General features: G+C 41.5%; 1 protein-coding gene across 1 annotated transcript in view; it reads left to right on the forward strand.

Moving 5' to 3' along the window:
• LOC308608116 (dnaJ homolog subfamily C member 14-like) overlaps positions 1-1,391 on the forward strand; it is a gene marked incomplete at both ends in the record, with an annotated part of 73,655 nt that extends 72,264 nt beyond the window's left edge. The window contains 4 exon segments of the mRNA XM_081220790.1: positions 3-66; positions 69-136; positions 138-1,076; positions 1,080-1,391. Of these exon segments, the coding sequence (XP_081076916.1) occupies positions 3-66; positions 69-136; positions 138-1,076; positions 1,080-1,391 (1,383 nt within the window).
• Positions 1,392-18,455: the final 17,064 nt, after the last annotated feature.

Consider the following 18,455-nt stretch of genomic DNA (forward strand, 5'->3'; position numbering starts at 1 on the left):
CGGCAGAGGAACCGCATCAGCTTGGACAGGCGGGCTTCTGGGGGCTGATGGAACTGCTGGTATTAGTGTGGAGTACGTGGAAACGTGTGGCCATCTCCTCTATGCACGCAGGCAGCTGAAAGGCAGTGATCTGGACCTTGTTTTGGGTCTGGGTGGGAGTCTGGGCAGGGCGGCTCGGGGGCGGGGCCCAGGTGATGTCCCAATTTCCGAGCCAAGGGTTTTGCTCTGGGGCAGGGCTGTTCACCCGTTTTCTTAGGCTACTGGGTGCTTTGCTGCTCCCGGCTCTGGCTCTTGTTTTGGGCTGTCTACAGTTGGGCTGGCGGTTTCTGGTGGGACTGAGTGATCGGTTAGGCTGGAGGGGTAAAGCCACCTGGCTCTTCTCTTGGCTGGCTTCTCCCGCCTGGCAGCAGTGCCTGATTCTGCCAAGAGACAGCAGGCTGTGGCAGCAGCTGGTAAGAATAGTTCAGTGGGGTTGGCTGGAGTTGCCTTGGGTCAAGCAGAGGACCAATAGGCAGGGGAATGCACCTGTAGCTAGTGGTCGCTACTGCCAGCCTGAAGAGGAGGTGGCTCGACTGTTGACCATGGCTGGGCTTCCTGAGGATGAGCTAAACCCTCTTCATATGTTGGGGGTTGAAGCCACAGCATCAGATGTTGAACTGAAGAAGGCCTATAGGCAGCCGGCAGTGATGGTTCATCCTGACAAAAATAATCATCCCTGGGCTGAGGAGGCCTTCAAGGTTTTGCGGGCAGCTTGGGACATTGTCAGCAACCCTGAAAGATGGAGGGAATATGAGATGAAGCGAATGGCAGAGAATGAGCTGAGCTGGTCAGTGAATGAGTTTCTGTCCAAGCTGCAGGATGACCTCAAAGAAGCAATGAATACTATGATGTGCAGCCGATGCCAGGGAAAGCATAGGAGGTTTGAAACGGACCAGGAGCCTAAGAGTGCCAGATACTGTGCTGAGTGTAACAGGCTGCATCCTGCTGAGGAAGGAGACTTTTGGGTGGAGTCGAGCATGTTGGGCCTCAAGATCACCTACTTTGCGCTGATGGATAGAAAGGTGTATGACGTCACATAGTGGGCTGGATGCCAGCGTGTGGGAATCTCCCCAGATACCCGCAGAGTCCCCTACCACATATCATTTGGTTCATGGATGCCAGGCACCAGTGGGCGGCAGAGAGCTACCCCAGGTGCCCCTCCTGCTGACCTCCAGGATTTCTTGAGCCAGATCTTTCAAGTACCCCCAGGCCAGATGTCCAAAGGGAACTTCTTTGCAGCTCCTCAGCTGGGCCCTGGGACCACTGCAGCCTCCAAGCCCAACAGTACAGTACCCAAGGGAGAAGCCAAACCGAAGCGGCGGAAGAAAGTGAGGATGCCCTTCCAACGTTGACACCCCCTCTCTTTCCTCAAATCAATGTCAGGGAGTCAAAAGGGCTGTGTACAGCACAGGATGGAGTTTGATTTATTTTTAAATATTTAAAAAAGAAAATTTTAAGCTCAGATTGTCCACTCAGTACTTATAGGAAGCCCTGGAACCACTGTCCCTCCTCCACCAGCACCCAGGAACTGAATCTTGTCTTCTGACAATACCAAAGAAATAGGGGGTGAATAGAACAAAGAACCTAAGGGCCTGGACCTGGGCTGGACCATATCTCCCATAGTAGTGTGGGAACTGGGTATTTCCCTGGGGTCTGTATGCCTTTGTCTTGTCTTTTCCTTCTACAGCAGATGACACTTTCCCCCCTCTTTTTAAACGTGTCTGTATTATTTCTTGACCCATTTCAGGAGGGAGCCCCCTCCTTTGCCCCAATGTACTAGTAAAAATACAGAACAAGAAAGCATGTAACCCTAATTATAGGGGATACATAGAGTTCAGAGAGTGGGAACTCTCACCTTGTGGGTAATCACCCAGCTTCGTGCTTGTTGCTGCAGGGATGGCCAAAACTAATAATTTTTAAAAAACAGATTCACGCCCTCTGCCCTTGGGTGAGGGGGAAGGATAGAGGGGCTCCCGGCAGCCCCCTTATGATCCAAGGGTTTGTATTTTTTAAGTTTGTTCATATTTGTATGTACATATCTATTTAAAGCCAGGGGATTATCTTTCTATAAATACATAACTGGCAAAAAAAAAATTCCTGGTTTGAGTGTTAGTTAACTTATACTCTATGTCTTGGGAATCTGTATATCTTAGAGGTCCACTGAAGAACTGTGTATTTGAACCAGTGGATTTTATAAAGCACGGTGAATACTCAAAGTACTAGTATATTTCCCTCATATTCTCAGTCTAATAATACAAAGATAAGTCAAACATACCACAATCATATGTTATTGAAAAAAACTGTCTTATATATCCACTTAACAAAAAATTCATTGAATGCTGATCATGTGTCAAATACTGTATAATGTACTGTATTAAGTGACAGGTATATTTACAAATGTATTTTTATCAAAAGAGGGAGAAAAGAAAGAGCACGGAAGCATTATTCAGCTATTCAATTGTTATAAAATATGTAAACAAATATTTGTCGTGAATTGGTTTTCCTTTGTCCTGCTTCAAGATAGGAAAAGAAATTGAGAGAAACTCTAAAAGAAGTTACTCCTAGGGTTCATGTTCTAGGTTCATAGGTAGGTTTATTTTACGCCTGATTATTAACTGGCATAAGGTGAATTAAGCTTCTCTTAGATACCAGGAATAAACTTCTCATCAGAAAAATTTATCAAGCCATAGAATTGTTGTTTGTGGAAAACATTTGAAGTCCCATTTCTGGAGTCTTTTAAAGAGAAAAATGAACAAGGTGATGGTACCTTATTGTAAATAAGTTAGGCTCTGACTTTGTCCAGCTTTTTGTTCTGTAAAGAGCCTAGTGCATTTTGGGGGCTTAATAAATTTTGAATTATAAGTAACATTCTTACACAGCCTCTGGGGATGGACTCTTAGTCCTAATAAGATTTTCCAACTCTAATTTTCATGATTTGCTGCTGTGTAGGTAACAGTCATGAATTCAACAAGATCTATAAATGCAAAGTATTTTGTAGTCAAAGTATTTTGTAGTCTCAATATGTCAAAGATAAGATTTCATTGAAAGTAGCATTAGAATGAACACTATTGAGTACCTCTAAAATGTGGATTGAAGGACGACCTATAGAATTTCATATAAGGTGAGCATTGTGTGAAGTGCTAACCCAGGTTAATTTTAAGCTGAGATTCATTGGGAAATAAGATGAAATAGAAATGAGAAGAAAGATCATTATCCAAAATGAAAGGTGCTGGAGGATTTATGGTGGCACAAAAGCAGAAAGGACCAGGACTAGTGAATTAGGTAAAAGTTCAGTATATATCAAACAGGCTGTTTTGGTACTAATACATTTCTGAAAATAACCCTGCTTTAGACAATATATGAAAGAGCATAATGTGTATATATGGTGGTGAGATGTGAGGTACGTGTGTGTGGTGGGATGAGGATTCAGAGAAATTGAAGTAGAGGTAAGGTTAATGCATCTTTTGGACTAATGTAGTCATAATGTAACTGATGCAAAGAGAGAGTAGGTCATAAATTGCTTCAAGGGAATCAGAGGGCAATAGGGGTCCTGGAAAGACTCTCTGAATAATAGTTTCAGAGCATCTGCTGTACAATATGGTTAGAACCTTTTGAAGCCCCATTGTATAACTCACTTGTCACTTGGCTTGAGGAAGAGATGACAGATCTGCCAGGAATATTAAGGAAGACTTTTTTTTCCCCAGGGAACACAACAAGCCAGCTGTTCTTGTTATATCGATATTTTAGCAAATGCATTGATCTTAACATTCTGAACATACCTGGGATTTTAATATTTCATATATAATATGCTGAGGGAAAATACTGCCCTGGCACCTAGGAAGGTACTCTGAAGAGACAAGATGAAGCCTGGCAGATGGATTTACTTAGCAAGAAATCATTTTAAAGATTAAGAAATACTTTGTTTTATTTCCTGTGATATGCTTCATTATCTTTTCTCTAAGTTGTCCTTCACCTCATGTAATTAATTCAGAAATCTGACCTTCTCAAACTGTGTGAAAGAATAAGGTTGCTAAGGCACCACTGGTAAGAAAATCCAGGGTTTGGAGAAGTAGAGGTTGTACCTCAGACACTCTCCTTCGACATAACCCCCTGCCACATACACAGCCACGTCCTCCCCTGCCACACACAGGCCTTCATCTCTAAGAGTAAGCCATTTACATTTAAAGGTGCCCAAAGACCCCTGGAGTTGCCTTAGCCCTCATCTAAGCACTGCTTCTTTTAGTATCTCTATTTTCCAATCAATTGGAGAGATTTTCTTAAAATTATACCTGATTATGTCACTAATTTCCTTAAAAAACACTTGGTGTCTACTCAATGCTTTTAGTCACTTAATATGGGTGTAAAAGTTTTACTGGCCTTTCCTCCTCATCACCCTGCCCTACCCTCCACGAACTTCATGATTGGTTTCATGAGTCTGCTTGCCATTCCTGAATATGCCAGGCTTTTCCTAACAATTCTTGCCCCAGGATGGCTGCTTTTCCTGTGCAGAATTTCCTAAAGTTCCCCTTCCTCTCTTCTCTGTCAGATTAAATCCTACTCATCTGCTCTTCATGGCTTAATTCAATTGTCATCTCTTCCGGAAAGTCTCTCTGCACAGTAGAGTTAGTGGCTCCTTTCCATCTTCAATCACAATATTTTCTTCACCCTTGCTTTTGTGCTTAGCAGTTCAGTGCAGTGAGTCCTTATTGGTTTTTGTAGTGGTTTTTCTCTCAATGTTGTGAATTCATTAAATCAAGAAATACGGCTTACTCGTTTCTGAATCCTCAGGACCTAGCATAGCTCTTGCTTATGGAAGATATTTGTTGAGTAGTTACTGATTGAGCACCGTTCCCCACCAAATGGGCTTATATTTGGGAGTCTCTGTTACTTTTCAGGTTTACCCTTTTTCACATGTATTCTCCCATATCAGTCCCAAACATCCAGTTTCAAAAATCTAGCCTGATTTTGCATCTATGTGGTCAATTCCAGAACTCCTTAAATTATGCATAACTTGTCGTATATGGCTTACAGGGCTCACACTCCAAATAACGTTAAATGATCCCTTTCATGCTGGAACCAAATTCCCCACTTTTTGCCTGTTGTTAGTACCTTCTTTTCATACACCTCAAATGCCAACTATCTTGAGAACCTAATCTAAGACACCTTCCTCTTTATTCTCTAGAGGACGTTCATTTGTTCGTTAATGGGGGATTCTTCACTAAATGCCAAGCACACTGCTAAATGCTGGGGATATAACAGGTTTCTGTCTTCTTTAAGCTTAGAGTCTAGGTGGGGGATAGAAAAGCTAAACAGACAATGGCAATACAATGGGATACATGCTCATATACAAAAAGGAAGGACAGCTATGGGAGAACATGGGCAGGAAATTCACCAAGGCTTGGGGAAATAGTAAATACTTCTTGCAGGAAGTAATGTGTACACTGAGATTTGAAGACTAAGTCAGGGTTAGTTAAGTAAAGAACTGGAAGAAGACCATTACAGCTAAAGGCAAGAGCAACACATGGAAAGGCCATAGAACAAGGAACATGTGTAATTCCCATTTTGACAGAATACCAAGAGATGAGGCTTTAAAGCTAAGCTGGAGTAATCTTATATACTGTCTTATACTTCATGTTAAAGCAGTTTGAGTAGGGGCTTCCCTGGTGGCACGGTGGTTGAGAGTCCGCCTGCCGATGCAGGGGACACGGGTTCGTGCCCCAGTCCGGGAGGATCCCACATGCTGCGGAGCAGCTGGGCCCGTGAGCCATGGTCGCTGAGCCTGCGCGTCCGGAGCCTGTGCTCCGCAACGGGAGAGGCCACAACAGTGAGAGGCCCGCGTACCGCAAAAAAAAAAAAAACAAACAAAAAAAGCAGTTTGAGTATACCAAAGAAAAATAAGAAACAATTTTTAAAAATGTTAAAGCATAGATCTAATTAAATTTGTGTTTTAGAAAGATCAATGTGCCTGAAGTACGAGAAATGAGTAGGAGGCACAACTAAATTCTGGGAGACCAGCTAGGCAGTCACTTCTGCCATTTTGATGATAGATGAGGGTAAGTGAAACTGAGAACTTGAAGTGGAGAAGAAGGGAAGCAGCAAGATAACGAGAAATACTTGGGAACCAACATGGTGCCCCCATGACTGATTAAATGTGAGGGAGGAGGAGAGGGAAGGCAAACTTGAGGATTCTGGAGTCAAGGATGATGATCAGGTACTGGCCTGGGCAACTATGCAGAGGGTGGCAGTGATGCCTACGTTAAAAAATGTAAGAACAGTTATAGGGAAGATGATAAAATAGACTTTGGACATTTTGAAACTGAGGTGCCTGTGCACAGTACCAATGAAGATTTATGAGTCTACCACTCAGGGTGGGAAGAAACATGTATATGTATAACTGATTCACTTTGTTATAAAGCAGAAACGAACACACCATTGTATAGCAATTATACTCCAATAAAGATGTTAAAAAAAAAGTCATTAGCACTTGGATATAATTGAATCATAGGAGTGAATGAGTTTACTGAAGACAGAACACTGAGACAAGAGAACCTAGACCAACATTGATGGGATGGAAGAAAAGCAAGGACTCCTCAAGGAAGTTGGGTGAGGAGCAGAAGAACAACCAGAAGCATCTGAGACCATGGAGTCTAATGGATCAACTTGGATTCAAGGAGAAGGAAGTGGTATCAAATGCTGCCGAGACGTCAAGAGAGATAAGGACTGAAAAATGTTCACTTCATGTAATTACAAGGAGGGCTTTGATTTTAGTGGAGTGATGAGGATGGAAGTAGGTAAGACTGGATTAAATTGTGAACGGGAGGGGAGGAAGTGAAGATAGTGAGAAACAAACAAACAAAATGTTTTGAGTGTTGTGAAGAAAAAGACAGAAAGCAGTGGTTGGTTTTCACAAGTTTTCTGGTTCAGGACCCTTACAAGTTTTGACCACTTTAATTCTTCTCCCTGAACATTCTTCACATTTTTGTAGCTATTTAAGTCATTGGTTTTAAAAAAAAGCAGGAGTGCATCCTGTCTAGGGAGGGATTGGAGGTTTCCACGTAAAGCCCCAAAGGCACCATTTCAAATGTGTTCAAGTGTCTTTTTAGGAATACAACTGTTTTCTAAAAAATCTCATGAATATTTAATTCTAATATATTAAAAATAGATTAACTCTAAGCAGCTCTGATTTAAGTGGGTATGGAGAGCCTGGAGCCCTATACTCCGTTCCCTTACCTGGTTTTCCAAGGTGGCCCCTTGCAGGCATTTCTAAAGAATCTTACCAATCCAGAGAACTAGGCCAGGGCAGGAAATGGGAGAATGATGAAGGTGAGGGAACTGCTGAGCCTTGTGTGGACGGCTTGGTACATTGCCTCCGATTTAAGTGGGTATGGAGAGCCTGGAGCCCTATACTCCGTTCCCTTACCTGGTTTTCCAAGGTGGCCCCTTGCAGGCATTTCTAAAGAATCTTACCAATGCAGAGAACTAGGCCAGGGCAGGAAATGGGAGAATGATGAAGGTGAGGGAACTGCTGAGCCCTGTGTGGACGGCTTGGTACATTGCCTCCGATTTAAGTGGGTATGGAGAGCCTGGAGCCCTATACTCCGTTCCCTTACCTGGTTTTCCAAGGTGGCCCCTTGCAGGCATTTCTAAAGAATCTCACCAATCCAGAGAACTAGGCCAGGGCAGGAAATGGGAGACTGATGAAGGTGAGGGAACTGCTGAGCCTTGTGTGGACGGCTTGGTACATTGCCTCCCAGCCTCTCCAAGGGTGCCCAAGTGTGTCAGCAGATGAAATCTGAATGGTGTCCCTGTTTTAACAAAATATAAGCTATGTGAGGTCTTATTGAAACGACAGCAGCATAAATAATAGAAAATAATAGATATTTGTGCAGCACAGAGTGTATGAAAGAGCTCGCCAAAGTGGATGGAGTATTCAGGACCTCGTTCTATTTCTAACTGCTGGCTGGCAGCAGAGAAAAATCAAACTACTGTGAATGAATGCAGCCCTGAATACACAGAAAGGGACAAAAATCACCTTGTACTGGAAGAATAGCCTATATGATGTCTTTCAATAGCTTATACCCTTCCTGCCAAACACAGAAAAGCCCAGAAGGAAAAAGGAGAAAATAAATCACGTTACCCTTTAGCAACTCTTTAGTGTAGATACTGTTATCTTCATCTTACAGAGGAAAGAACTGAGGTTCAAAGAAATTGAATGGCACGCCCCAAGTCACAGAGCAGGTAAGGGGAGAAGCTAGGATTTTCCTCACGTAATTTCCAAAATGTTCTCATTACAACAGTAGTTTTCAAAATCAACATTCTTCAAAAAGGTGACCAAGTACTTATTATAAGGAGAGCTGCCTTTCCTTATGCTTACTCTTCACAGTAAGCCATACAACTAGTACTTTTCAGGGTCCCCTTGTATTTGTTGATCAAAACTTGGGTCAGCTTAAGATTGCCATTTTTTATCATGGAATTTCTTCTAGTGAGCAGGAAGGACAAGGTGATGGCTACAAGGTAAAATATGAGGAGCTAATCAGAAGAGTGCCTTCACCACATCCAACTCAAAGCTAAGAATTCCAGTCACTGCCTCTGTTTCTACCATTAGAACGTTTAAAAATTCTTAACTTTTCAGCTTTTGTCCCTTTTAGAAATGCAAAGGTCCCTCAGTGAATTCAGTTAATTCATCTTTTGTTTAGAAGTTAATTATCTGTTATCTTTTATTGAGAACTGTAGCAGAATTATCCAAACCAAGAACTATGCCTCCATTCCTGTAGTGATGGCAGATGGGAGGTTTGGAAGGGAGCTGCCCTGTTACTAATTAAAAAAACCAAACAATCCTGAAATTCACATGTAAGCGATGCATTAAAACACCTGGCCCTGTTACCATGGCAAATTTCCGGTGGCCTCCCTACTTTTCCACATATTTCCTCTCAAAGTGCTCCTTTATGGCTATTCGCCTGAAAAAGCCCTCTCAGTGACCATTTTAACTGGATTTTGTTAGGGTGAAAATCTTGGAAGTTAGCTTCACATGTACTAAATGTCCTAGGAATGCTTCTGGTCCTCAGTGATCTCTTGTTTTTTCTCTTAACATCTTTACTGCAGTATAATTGCTTTACAGTGGTGTGTTAGTTTCTGTTTTATAACAAAGTGAATCAGCTATACATATACAGACATCCCCATATCTCCTCCCTCTTGCATCTCCCTCCCATCCTCCCTATCCCACCCCTCTCGGTGGTCACCTGTTACCTCTTATGTTTTAACTTTTATTTATTAATTTATTTTTAACATCTTTATTGGAGTATAATTGCTTTACAATGGTGTGTTAGTTTCTGCTTTATAACAAAGAGAATCACTTACACATATACATATGTCCTCATATCTCTTCCCTCTTGCATCTCCCTTCCTCCCACCCTCCCTATCCCACCCCTCTAGGTGGTCACAAAGCACCGAGCTGACCTCCCTGTGCTATGCAGCTGCTTCCCACTAGCTATCTGTTTTACGTTTGGTAGTGTATATATGTCCATGCCACTCTCTCACTTTGTCCCAGCTTACCCTTCCCCTCCCTGTAAACTCAAGTCCATTCTCTAGTAGGTCTGCATCTTTATTCCCGTCTTGTCCCTGGGTTCTTCTGACCATTTTTTTTTTTGGTTCCATATATATGTGTTAGCATATGGTATTTGTTTTCCTCTTTCTGACTTACTTCACTCTGTATGACAGTCTCTAGGTCCATCCACCTTACTACAAATAACTCAGTCTTGTTCCTTTTTATGGCTGAGTAATATTCCATTTATACGTACATATACAATATATACAATACTCCATTGTATATATGTGCCATATCTTCTTTATCCATTCATCTGTTGGTGGACACTCAGGTTGCTTCCATGTCCTGGTTATTGTAAATAGAGCTGCAATGAGCATTTTGGTACATGACTCTTTTTGAATTATGGTTTTCTCAGGGTATATGCCCAGTAGTGGGATTGCTGGGTCATAAGGTAGCTCTATTTTTGGTTTTTTAAGGTAACTCCATACTCTTCTCCATAGTGGCTGTATCAATTTACGTTCCCACCAACAATGCAAGAGGGTTCCCTTTTCTCTACACCCTCTCCAGCATTTATTGTTTGTAGATTTTTTGATGATGGCCATTCTGACTGGTGTGAGATGAAATCTCATTGTAGTTTTGATTTGCATTTCTCTAATGATTAATGATGTTGAGCATTCTTTCATGTGTCTGTTGGCAATCTGTATATCTTTTTTGGAGAAATGTCTATTTAGGTCTTCTGCCTATTTTTGGATTGGGTGTTTTTTCGATATTGGGCTGCATGAGTTGCTTGTATGTTTTGGAGATTAATCCTTTGTCAGTTGCTTCATTTGCAATATTTTCTCCCATTCTGAGGGTTGTCTTTTCATCTAGTTTATGGTTTCCTTTGCTGTGCAAAAGCTTTGAAGTTTCATTAGGTCCCATTTGTTTATTTTTGTTTTTATTTCCATTTCTCTAGGAGATGGGTCAAAAAGGATCTTGCTGTGATGTATGTCATAGAGTATTCTGCCTATGTTTTCCTCTCAGAGTTTTATGGTGTCCAGCCTTACATTTAGGTCTTTAATCCATTTTGAGTTTATTTTTGTGTGTGGTGTTAGGGAGTGTTCTAATTTCATTCTTTTACATATAGCTGTCCAGTTTTCCCAGCAACACTTACTGAAGAGGCTGTCTTTTCTCCACTGTATATTCTTGCCTCCTTTATCAAAGATAAGGTGACCATATGTGCATGGGTTTATCTCTAGGCTTTCTATCCTGTTCCATTGATCTATATTTCTGTATTTGGGCCAGTACCATACTGTCTTGATTACTGTAGCTTTGTAGTATAGTCTGAAGTCAGGGAGCCTGATTCCTCCAGCTCCATTTTTCGTTCTCCAGATTGCTTTGGCTATTCGGGGTCTTTTGTGTTTCCATACAAATTGTGAAATTTTTTGTTCTAGTTCTGTGAAAAATGCCATTGGTAGTTTGATAGGGATTGCATTGAATCTGTAGATTGCTTTGGGTAATATAGTCATTTTCACAATGTTGATTCTTCCAATCCAAGAACATGGTATATCTCTCCATCTGTTTGTATCATCTTTAATTTCTTTCATCAGTGTCTTATAATTTTCTGTGTACAGGTCTTTTGTCTCCTTAGGTAGGTTTATTCCTAGATATTTTATTCTTTTTGTTGCAGTGGTACATGGAAGTGTTTTCTTAATTTCCCTTTTACATTTTTCATCATTAGTGTATAGGAATGCAAGAGATTTCTGTGCATTAATTTTGTATCCTGTTACTTTACGAAATTCATTAATTAGCTCTAGTAGTTTTCTGGTAGCATCTTTAGGATTCTCTATGTATTGTATCATGTCATCTGCAACCAGTGACAACTTTACTTCTTCTTTTCCGATTTGGATTCCTTTTATTACTTTTTCTTCTCTGACTGCTGTGGCTAAAACTTCCAAAATTATGTTGAATAATAGTCATTAGAGTGGGCAACCTTGTCTTGTTCCTGATCTTAGTGGAAATGGTTTCAGTTTTTCAGCACTGAGGATGATGTTGGCTGTGGGTTTGTCATATATGGCCTTTATTATGTTGAGGTAAGTTCCCTCTATGCCTGCTTTCTGGAGGGTTTTTATCATAAATGGGTGTTGAATTTTGTCGAAAGCTTTCTCTGCATCTATTGAGATGATCATATGGTTTTTCTCTTTCAATTTGTTAATATGGTGTATCATGTTGATTGATTTGTGTATATTGAAGGATCCTTGCATTCCTGGGATAAACCCCACTTGATCATAGTGTATGATCCTTTTCATGTGTTGGTAGACTCTGTTTGCTAGTATTTTGTTGAGGATTTTTGCATCTATGTTCATCAGTGGTATTGGTCTGTAGTTTTCTTTCTTTGTGACATCTTTGTCTGGTTTTGGTATCAGAGTGATAGTGGCCTCGTTGAATTAGTTTGGGAGTGTTCCTCCCTCTGATATATTTTGGAAGAGTTTGAGAAGGATCGGTGTTAGCTCTTCTTTAAATGTTTGATAGAATTTGCCTGTGAAGTCGTCTGGTCCTGGGCTTTTGTTTGTTGGCAGATTTTTAATCACAGTTTCAATTACAGTGCTTGTGATTGGTCTGTTCATATTTTCTATTTCTTCCTGGTTCAGTCTCGGAAGGTTGTGCATTTCTAAGAATTTGTCCATTTCTTCCAAGTTGTCCATTTTATTGGCATATAGTTGCTTGTAGTAATCTCTCATGATCCTTTGTATTTCTACAGTTTCAATTGTTACTTCTCCTTTTTCATTTCTAATTCTATTGATTTTAGTCTTCTCCCATTTTTTCTTGATGACTCTGGCAAATGGTTTATCAATTTTGTTTATCTTCTCAAGGAACCAGCTTTTAGTTTTATTGATCTTTGCTATTGTTTCCTTCATTTCTTTTTCATTTATTTTTGATCTGATCTTTATGATCTCTTTCCTTCTGCTAACTTTGGGGTTTTTTGGTTCTTTCTCTAATTGCTTTAGGTGTAAGATTAGGTTGTTTATTTGAGATGTTTCTTGTTTCTTAAGGTAGGATTGTATTGCTATAAACTTCCCTCTTAGAACTGCTTTTGCTGCATCCCATAGGTTTAGGGTCATTGTATTTTCATTGTCATTTGTTACTAGGTATTTTTTGATTTCCTCTTTGATTTCTTCAATGATATCTTGGTTATTAAGTGGTGTGTTGTTTAGCCTCCATGTGTTTGTATTTCTTACAGATTTTCTTCTGTAATTGATATCTAGTCTCATAGCTTTGTGGTCAGAAAAGATACTTGATACAATTTCAATTTTCTTAAATTTATGAAGGCTTGATTTGTGACCCAAGATATGATCTATCCTGGAGAATGTTCCATGAGAACTTGTGAAGAATGTGTATTCCGTTGTTTTTGGATGGAATGTCCTATAAATATCAATTAAGTCCATCTAGTTTAATGTATCATTTAAAGCTTGTGTTTCCTTATTTATTTTCATTTTGGATGATCTGTCCATTGGTGATAGTGGGGTGTTAACGTGCCCTACTATGATTGTGTTACTGTCGTTTTCCCCTTTTATGGCTGTTAGTATTTGCCTTATGTATTGAGGTGGTCCTATGTTGTGTGCATAAATATTTAAAATTGTTATATCTTCTTCTTGGCTTGATCCCTTGATCATTATGAAGTGTCCTTCTTTGTCTCTTGTAATAGTCTTTATTTTAAAGTCAATTTGTCTGATATGAGAATTGCTACTCCAGCTTTCTTTTGATTTCCATTTGCAAGGAATATCTTGTTCCATCCCCTCACTTTCAGTCTGTATGTGTCCCTAGGTCTGAGGTGGGTCTCTTGTAGACAGCATATATACAGGTCTTGTTTTTGTATCCATTCAGCCAGTCTGTGTCTTTTGGTGGGAGCATTTAATCCATTTACATTTAAGGTAATTATTGATATGTATGTTCCTATTACCATTTTCTTAATTGTTTTGGGTTTATTACTGTAGGTCTTTTCCTTCTCTTGTGCTTCCTGCCTAGAGAAGTTCCTTTAGCATTTGTTGTAAAGCTGGTTTGGTGGTGCTGGATTCTCTTTGCTTTTGCTTGTCTCTAAAGCTTTTAATTTCTCTGTCGAATCTGAATGAGATCCTTGCTGGGTAGAGTAATCTTGGTTGTAGGTTTTTCTCCTTCATCACTGTAAATATGTCCTGCCACTCCCTTCTGGCTTGCAGAGTTTCTGCTGAGAGATCAGCTGTTAGCCTTATGGGATTCCCTTATGTGTTATTTGTTGTTTTTCCCTTGCTGCTTTTAATATTTGTTCTTTGTATTTAATTTTTGATAGTTTGATTGATATGTGTCTTGGCATGTTTCTCCTTGGATTTATCCTGTATGGGAGTCTCTGTGCTTTCTGGACTTGATTAACTATTTCCTTTCCCATATTAGGGAAGTTTTCAACTATAATCTCTTCAAATATTTTCTCAGTCCCTTTCTTTTTCTCTTCTTCTTCTGGGACACCTATAATTCGAATGTTGGTGCATTTAATGTTGTCCCAGAGGTCTCTGAGACTGTCCTCAATTCTATTCATTCTTTTTTCTTTATTCTGCTCTTCAGTAGTTATTTCTAGTATTTCATCTTCCAGGTCACTTATCCGTTCTTCTGCCTCAGTTATTCTGCTATTGACCCATTCTAGAGAATTTTAAATTTCATTTATTGTGTTGTTTATCACTGTTTGTTTGCTCTTTAGTTCTTCTAGGTCCTTGTTAAATGTTTCTTGTATTTTCTCCATTCTATTTCCAAGATTTTGGATCATCTTTACTATCATTATTCTGAATTCTTTTTCAGATAGACTGCCTATTTCCTCATCATTTGTTAGGTCTGGTGGGTTTTTGCCTTGCTCCTTCATCTGCTGTGTGTTTCTCTGTCTTCTCATTTTGCTTAACTTACTGTGTTTGGGGTCTCCTTTTCGCAGGCTGCATGTTCGTAGTTTCTACTGTTTTTGGTGTCTGTCCCCAGTGGCTAAGGTTGGTTCAGTGGGTTGTGTAGGCTTCCTGGTGGAGTGCCTGTGTTCTGGTGGATGAGGCTGGATCTTGTCTTTCTGGTGGGTAGGTCCATGTGTGGTGGTGTGTTTGGGGGTGTCTGTGGCCTTATTATGATTTTAGGCAGCCTCTGTGCTAATGGATGGGGTTGTGTTCCTGTCTTGCTAGTTGTTTGGCATAGGGTGTCCTGCACTTTAGCTTGCTGGTCGTTGAGTGGAGCTGGATCTTGGTGTTGAGATGGAGATCTCTGGGAGATTTTTGCCGTTTGATATTACGTGGAGCTGGGAGGTCTCTTATAGACCAGTGTCCTGAACTTGGCTCTCCCACCTCAGTGGCATAGCCCTGATTCCTGGCCAGAGCACCAAGAGCCTGTCCTCCACATGGCTCAGAATAAAAGGGAGGAAAAAAAAGAAATAAAGGAGATAAAATAAAATAAAGTTATTAAAATAAAAATTAAGAAAAAAAATTTAAGTAATTATTAAAAGAAAGACAGACAGAACCCTAGGACAAATGGTAAAAGCAAAGGTATACAGACAAAATCACACACAGAAGCATACACATACACACTCACAAAAAGAGAAAAAGGGAAAAAAATATATATATTGCTGCTCCCAAAGTCCACCTCCTCAATTTGGGATGATTCTTTTTCTATACAGGTATTCCACAGATGCAGGGTACATCAAGTTGATTGTGGAGATTTAATCTGCTGCTCCTGAGGCTGCTGGAACAGACTTCCCTTTCTCTTCTTTGTTCGCACAGCTCCCGGGGCTCAGCTTTGGATTTGGACTCGCCTCTGCATGTAGGTCATCTGAGGGCATCTGTTCTTCACTCAGACAGGATGGGGTTAAAGGAGCAGCTGATTTGGGGGCTCTGGCTCACTCAGGCCGGTGGGGGAGGGAGGGGTACAGATGCGGGGCGAGCCTGCGGCGGCAGAGGCCGGCGTGACGTTGCACCAACCCGAGGCGCGCTGTGTGTTCTCCCAGGAAAGTCGTCCCTGGATCCCGGGACCCTGGCAGTGGCGGGCTGCTCAGGTTCCCAGGAGGGGATGTGTGGACAGTGCCCTGTGCTGGCACACAGGCTTCTTGGCGGCGGCAGCAGCAGCCCCAGCGTCCCACGCCCGTCTCTGGGGTCCGCGCTGATAGCCGTGGTTTGCGCCCATCTCTAGAGCTCCTTTAAGCAGCGCTCTGAATCCCCGCTCCTTGCGCACCAGGAAACAAAGAGGGAAGTAAAAATCTCTTGCCTCTTCGCCAGCTCCAGACCTTTTCTCCGGACTCCCTCCCGGCCAGCCGTGGTGCACTAACCCCTTCAGGCTGTGTTCACGTCGCCTACCCCAGTCCTCTCGCTGCGCTCCGACCGAAGCCTGAGCCTCAGCTCCCAGCCCCGCCCACCCCGGCGGGCGAGCAGACAAGCCTCTCGGGCTGGTGAGCGCCGGTCGGCACCGACCCTCTGTGTGGGATTCTCTCCGCTTTGCCCTCCGCACCCCTTTTGCTGCGCTCTCCTCCACGGCTCCGAAGCTTCCCCCCTCCGCCACCCGCAGTCTCCGCCCGCGAAAGGGCTTCCTAGTGTGTGGAAACCTTTCCTCCTTCACAGCTCCCTCCCCAAGGTGCAGGTCCTGTCCCTATTCTTTTGTCTCTGTTTATTCTTGTTTCTTTTGCCCTACCCAGGTACGTGGGGCGTTTCTTGCCTTTTGGGAGGTCTGAGGTCTTCTGCCAGTGTTCAGTAGGTGTTCTGTAGAAGCTGTCCCACATGTAGATGTATTTGTGATGTATCTGTGGGGAGGAAGGTGATCTTCGTGTCTTACTCTTCTGCCATCTTGAAGCTCCTCCTCCTTCCCTTATCTCTTAAGGGAAGATTTATGTTAGTGCCTCCGCGGCCCTAACCGCTGTTGTAGGTTCTGATACACATTTCTTGGAAAGCCATGAATGTTAAAGAAAACACCTCAGGAAATTGTGCCCTAATGGCCGCTCGGCTGAGATTAAATGTTTTCATCTAAGTTCCTTCTCTTGCAGTATCTTTCTATTTAGTATTTTACTTGAGTTGTTATTGAGACATGCTATCCTAACGAGGAGGATTTCTTTTACCTTGAATCAAGTGATTCTCAGCAGGGGTGATTTGGCAACGTCTGGAAACAGTTTTGGTTGTCAAAAATGGAGGTGGGAGGGGTCTGCAGGAGTACTACTGGTGTCCTAGTAGATGAGGGTAGAAAACTGCAAAATGTTCTGAAATGCACAAGACAGACCCCAGAACAAAGCATTATGCAGCCCAAAATGCTAATTTTGCTAAGGTTGAGAAATGCTAATTTTGCTTTGAATGAATCTTCAGAGAATGGGACATGACTGCTCTTCTTCTTCTACCATGGTAAGGAGGGCTGGGTTCTGATGTCAGACAAAAAATGCTTTAAAGAAAGGAGAATTGTGGTTCAAAGTTGAAGCTTTGAGCCAGACAGACGTGGATTTTACTCCTAGATGTGCTACTTCGCTGTGTGATCTTAAATAAGTTATGTAACCTCTCTACAATGCAGTCTTCTCAGGTGTAAAATTAGCAGTGGATTTTATTGGATTACTATGAAGAATCAGTAAATGCATACAAAATACTTGGCACAGATGCTACTAAACACGAGCATGTGTTGGCAATGATGATTGTTATTCTCCAGTGAGAGTTGTATCAACTCTCAGTTCAATACACTCAGACCAGACAGAGACCCAGAAGCATAAACCAAAGGATACCCTTCAGTCCATTTTCTAGTATTAACTATTTCTTAGCCCACTACGGCTGCCATAAGCCCTTTCTTTTGTAAAAGGAGAATATGAGGATGAGAGTAGGATGAACAACACAACTAGTTGCTAACATTTATTCATTCATTCATCACGTCTGCCTGGGCTTGTGGTAGGAGGAAAGTCTGGATGAGTAGATTGGAGATGAAGGTGAAACAAAGATGACTAAGACTTGATTTCTAATAAAACACTGAAGGGACTGATTTAGAATGGGAGGACTAAGGCATGGACACAGAGGAGCTTGACACAAAGTAGAAAAATGATAGAGCCTCAGGGAGACGAAGCCAAACTGCTTTATGGCAGTTCTGAGGAGAAGAGACCACTTCTGTGTGGAGAAAATTTTGGTTGTCAATTTCCTGAACAGCAAACACCCTTTATTCTCCATCAATCCTTTCTTACCAAGCTTAAGGGAATTTAAAAAATTCTAAATCGAGTGATTAATTAAACTGATTCCTGGAGCCCTCCCCTCTTCCCTCCAGCTTTGGTGGTAATGAATCATGGCCATTCCTGGCTTTTAATAGCATTACATTTGTGCTTTACTATATTATTTTGGTTGTCTCTTAGAAACCCAATTGTGTCAGCATACAACAATGCAGACAATAGGTTCAGAAACGTAAATTAACCTTGATTCACTCCATCTCTGAAAGGGAGCTCCTGAGTCTTTCAGGAGAATGCTTCCCATCATTGAATGTGAAGTTATGCATTTCCTAGTGGTGTCTGTCTGGAGATTTTCACAGTGTTTTCAATAGGAGGCCAGATTACTTGGGCCAAGAGAAACATGTACTTGAGTAATAGTGGACCATTTCCCTATTTAAATAGGCTTTAAGAGCTTCAGGCCAAAGGGCAAAAACATCAAACAGAGAATATCACAAGAGTCTTGAACTCACTAATATAATTTATGTTGAAAAATATCACACATTTTAAGCCCTCTTTCAAAATGAAGTGTTAAGTTTCTTGTTTAAGATGGTGATTTTGCCATTCTCAATTCCCTTGAAATTCTTATGAAAACTTGGAGAGAGACAAAAACACACACACACAAACACACGTGCAGGCGCATACACCAAATCATCTACTGTAACAGTGTGCGATTTCCCAACA

This window comes from Mesoplodon bidens (genome assembly GCF_964165515.1).
Source record: "Mesoplodon bidens genome assembly, chromosome: 20".
NCBI classification, from domain to species: Eukaryota; Metazoa; Chordata; class Mammalia; order Artiodactyla; family Ziphiidae; genus Mesoplodon; species Mesoplodon bidens.